The 4,994-nt window shown below is 44.3% G+C and overlaps 1 protein-coding gene across 1 annotated transcript; it reads left to right on the top strand.

Annotated features, from left to right (window-relative positions):
* The first annotated feature begins 686 nt into the window (after positions 1 to 686).
* Positions 687 to 4,244, top strand: LOC102714702 (LOB domain-containing protein 6). The gene is made up of 4 exons (XM_040525954.1): positions 687 to 1,070; positions 1,708 to 2,148; positions 2,250 to 2,693; positions 3,841 to 4,244. Exons 2-3 carry the CDS (start codon positions 1,717 to 1,719, stop codon positions 2,646 to 2,648), a joined length of 831 nt encoding a protein of 276 aa, XP_040381888.1. The 5' UTR covers positions 687 to 1,070; positions 1,708 to 1,716; the 3' UTR covers positions 2,649 to 2,693; positions 3,841 to 4,244.
* Positions 4,245 to 4,994: the final 750 nt, after the last annotated feature.

The raw sequence follows: 4,994 nt of genomic DNA on the forward strand, positions 1-4,994 counted from the left end.
AGACACCTTACGTTTATTATAACAAATGAAAGCTATTCAAATTTGACCAAATTTCTAAAAAAGGTATAGAAGCATTTCCAACCCAATATAAATATACTTAAAAGATATATTCATTAGTGGATTTAATGAATCTAATATGATATCATGGACGTTAGTTTCTATAAACTTTGTCATCTCAAAGAGGATTGACCTGAAACAAACCTAAAGTAACTTAATTATATGATACGGAGATAATGATTGGGTTGGACAGGGGAATAAAAATATGTTTTACAAAACAAATTTTCCATAAGTTATTTGGTTTTAGGTTATTGTTGTGTTATATTCTCTTTATTCAAATCCCATAAGAATTGGAGTCGTGGTAAGAGAACACAATGCATGGCGTGCTTTTTTATAAGAACATTTTTCTCATCCTTAGAAGGTATCATGAGCTATCACTGTTTTTATGTAAAACAATGATACCTTCTCAAATATGGTAAATTTACACTTTCTATAATGTTTTCTTTCACATTCGAGCTGATTATTTCGAAATGTCCCCACCCCTGAAATTGATGAGGTCCCCAGTAATGCCCATATCACAGTAGTGTAAAGTTGCATTATTATGTTATCCGATTTTGCTACTTGACAGACCTAATTGAGCTTCCATGCAGAGATGCAGAGGATCAAATTGGCTGGGAGGTTCGGTCCCCAAACCGTATATCCCTTCATTCCATTCTTTCATTCCTCTCTCTCTCTTCCTTAATGCTACTCATCCAATAAAGAACACAGATATCAAATTCCACCATTTTTCTACCCCCAAGCTCGCAACATATAGTACCGCACAACTCACCATCTTTTGGTGGCCTCTCGCTCTCTCTACACTCCCCTCTCCTTCCCTCTCTCTCTCTAGAACAGAAGCCCAGACAAAACGGAGGTAGGAGCAAAAGGCAGAAGCTTTCGGTTTAAAAGGAGGCGAACGGGCAGAGACCGGCCGGCCGGGAGAAGTGGTGGAAGGCGAGAGGAGGAGAACACGGTGAGGGATCAGGAGAGGAGACCGGCGGCGGCGCGGCGGAAAAAGATCGCGCCTAAAAAGGGTACGTGCGCCGCCATCCACCGCCGGCGTCGGATCCGATAACATATTTGCTTTCTTTTATTCTCCTCTCTCTCTCTCTGCTGTTTTTTTTTTCTTCCTTGGTTGTCCTACTGCTACTATTATAGATCAGTCACACTCTTTTTCTTGCTGGTTCCGATTAACTACGAGCTGGGGCTATTGATCCAAGAAAAGCACATGCCTTGACGTTTCTTCGGTTAGTTGGATGATGGAGATATGCAGACATCTCTCAGACGAAACAAACTCTTTCCATTTCATTTCACCAGGAAACCAAAGCTTCGGACGCTCTGGTGTTTATGTTTGGGAAAAGAAATAACTCTCTCTTTGTTTTGAATGGAAAGAAATTGTGTGTTGATTTTGGTCCCCTTGTTTGTTTTCATGTCTTGTATGGAAGGAGCACTAATGTATGTTCATTTTTGGTAGCTTATTTTCTTGTGCTATTTAGGCAGTGTTCGCCATGTTTAGCAAGGCAATAATATCGATGGTTCTTTCTGTTTATGCCATGGTTTTATGGCAACTTTCATAGCTTGCTGAAAAATAGAGTATCTGATATATGGTAATAGACAGCAATTTTAAAGATCAGGAGAGCTTTCTTACCTTTGGCGCTACCTCTTTCCCAGGCGTAAACGATGGCTTCATCGTCAGCGTCGTCCGTGCCGGCGCCGTCGGGGTCGGTGATCACCATAGCCTCGGCGTCGGCGGCGGCGGCGGCGGCGGCGAACGCGGCGACGTGCGGCACGGGCTCGCCGTGCGCGGCGTGCAAGTTCCTGCGCCGCAAGTGCCAGCCCGACTGCGTGTTCGCGCCCTACTTCCCGCCGGACAACCCGCAGAAGTTCGTGCACGTGCACCGCGTCTTCGGCGCGAGCAACGTGACCAAGCTGCTGAACGAGCTCCACCCCTACCAGCGCGAGGACGCCGTGAACTCGCTCGCCTACGAGGCCGACATGCGGCTCCGCGACCCCGTCTACGGCTGCGTCGCCATCATCTCCATCCTCCAGCGCAACCTCCGCCAGCTCCAGCAAGACCTCGCCCGCGCCAAGTACGAGCTCTCCAAATATCAGGTGAGCGAGATCACGCGCGCGCGCGCGCACCTCTGTGCAGCCACCGTTTGATCGATCATGGCACACGTCACGCATGTACGTACGTATGTTTCTCGATTCAGGCGGCGGCGGCGGCGGCAGCGGCGGCGGCGTCTTCTGCGCCGGCGGGGACGAACGGGCCGCAGTCGATGGCTGAGTTCATCAGCAACGCGGTGCCGAACGCCGGCGGGCAGAGCTTCATCAACATCGGGCACTCGGCGGCGCTCGCCTCCGTCGGAGGAGGCGCCGCGGCATGCTTCGGCCCGGATCAGTCGTTCTCCGCCGTGCAGATGCTGTCCAGGAGCTACGAGGGGGAGCCCATGGCGAGGTTCGGCGGCGGTAACGGCGGCTACGAGTTCGGTTACTCGACGTCGATGGCCGGCGCCGGGCACATGTCGTCCGGGCTCGGCACGCTCGGCGGCGGGCCATTCTTGAAGTCCGGCATCGCCGGCAGCGACGAGCGGCCTGGCGCCGGCCAGTAGCCGATCGGGCACTTGATTGTGCGGTCATTCGTCTCCGCATGTCAGGTGTGGATTTGCATTCTTGCACTCGTGCTCTCGTCTTCTTTACCTACTGTTCTTGAGATTAGCGTGTGTGCAATGATGCATGGATTATAATGGCCATTTGGCCAAATATAGCACATTACGTTCTACAGATTTCGAGCTTAATGTGTTGTCACTTGTCATCCATTCTATAGTTAATTGTCTGAAACCTTTGATTGCAATCCAAACTTAATTCATTCATCTACACTTGGATCCATTAATGAATCTGGCTCTTCTATTTTAGCATCACCGTTAATTTATCTATTTTATCTGGTAGTACTTGTTAGTGTATCCATGCACTTCATATTACTGCATGGTGAACAATGGCGATTTTATATTCTTAAAAGGCACCTCCAGTTATATCACCACATATTAGTATAAAGTTTGAAATCTCTGTATACTTTCTTCCGATCGTTAAAAAGATCGGTGAACAAACCTACGTTACCATTATTATGCATATCATGGTGACTTGGGGTGAGACTGCATAATTAATGTTTTTCCCCGAAAGAATTATTATTCGAAGGATATTGTATTGTTTGACCTTTGTGCTGTACCATTCCAGTTTATACTGTCATGCACAGCATTTCATGGATGCAGAGCTTGCAATGATAGCATGTCATGGCGCCCGGGTGTACTGTAAATGTACTGCCACTTCACTTGTGAAATGACGAAAAGATATCACTTTTTTGTTCAGAGGATAGATAGAGCTAGTTTTGCAGAAAGTATTTTACTGTGGGGTTTATAGCTCCTGCCAAAAGTTGCTGAAATCAATATGAGTATTTTTTGTCAAGTACACCACCGGCAAAGCTAGCAAAGCTGCGGTCACGCAGTTGAACTTTGCTCTACTATATTTCATGTCCTATGTATGTATGCTTGCAACTTTGCTAGCAAAATTAAAGAAAGCGAGTATCCTTTTGAACTTGATAATATAATCATATCAGTTCTTAGTACTGATAAAATCGTCTATGTAATCTGTCTATTCATGAAACAAGAAAATATTCCATATTTGTGTTATTGTTTTCTTGGTCTAGTCCACAAGTTAGATAATCTTCTGATTTCTTTTCCTCTTGTATTTATCAATCAACATACTGATTCATGTTAATTAATTGATCATCTTAACACTGTTTTGCAGGCTACTGAGTAGGAATTTAAAATTCCCTAAGTACTGAAGATTAAAGCGGCGAAGGAACGTAAATTAAGGGCTCATACTTAGGAGGATTGCTCACATGAAGATCGTGCTTGTTCACTCTGTTAATTTGTGTTGTCAATGCTTTGTCCTTTTTCTTTCAATTAATCATCCACAATTATCAAACATTTTATGTGTGCCTTCTGTTGCTGTGCCTGTTACTGTGCTGCTGTGCATGTGTGCATGCTTGTCCCTGATTTTAGCACTCGGACGGCTACCTTATTTAATATATAGTGGAGTATATTGATCCTGCTCCTAGAGGCTAACTAAAGTCGATGCTGCAGTTAGCCTTCAGATTAATGATGAATCTGTTTGATAAACCTGGTTTTGTATCATATCGTCGCTTTAGGCCTGGTTGTGTATTTGTGCTATTTTGGTTGATGAAAGACGAAATATCATCTAATTAATATTTATAGCTATTTAATAGTATAAACAATGAAATTAACTACTACTATAAAATTAATAATTTACTCTATAAATATAAGATGATGAATTTCTATTAAAAATAGACACCGAGGGCGGACCCAGACAGAAGCCCCACACACACACACATATATATATAATCTTGTCCTAACTCTTTACAAATTCATTTTTTCTAAAACTCTTTGCAAATTAATTTATTTTCTAAAATTTATAGATAATTTAGAGTTTGGATCACAGGTCCAGGGCTTGAGCCCTATACCTGGATCCGCCCCGTATTGATTTATCAATTGAGTCACGTAAGATCTAATCTGGCTCACGAACGAACATGGCATGCTGAATTGCTGATAGCCTAGCTAGCTCCACATGTCAGCCATCGATTTAAATATGATGTGTCATTACATGGAGCTCCACCTGTCAGGTAGATCAGTAGTAGATCAAGGATGTATGGCAACTGCATTTATGTATAGTGCTGCTCTCGCTCTCTTTTCTCGCAGTGAGTTTGCTTGCAGCAGGGGCACAATGGCAGGAGAAGATCGAGTAAAGGTGGTAAAGGCTAGCTGCTCTGATCGATATCTCAGCCCGCCCCTTTGTAGGGGAGCAGTACTTGCGTTTGCATGCAGCATCTCTGATCGATCCAATGTTTGTTAAATGAAACCTGGAGAGGTCTTTCAAAATGT

This window comes from Oryza brachyantha, chromosome 1 (assembly GCF_000231095.2).
Source record: "Oryza brachyantha chromosome 1, ObraRS2, whole genome shotgun sequence".
NCBI lineage: Eukaryota > Viridiplantae > Streptophyta > Magnoliopsida > Poales > Poaceae > Oryza > Oryza brachyantha.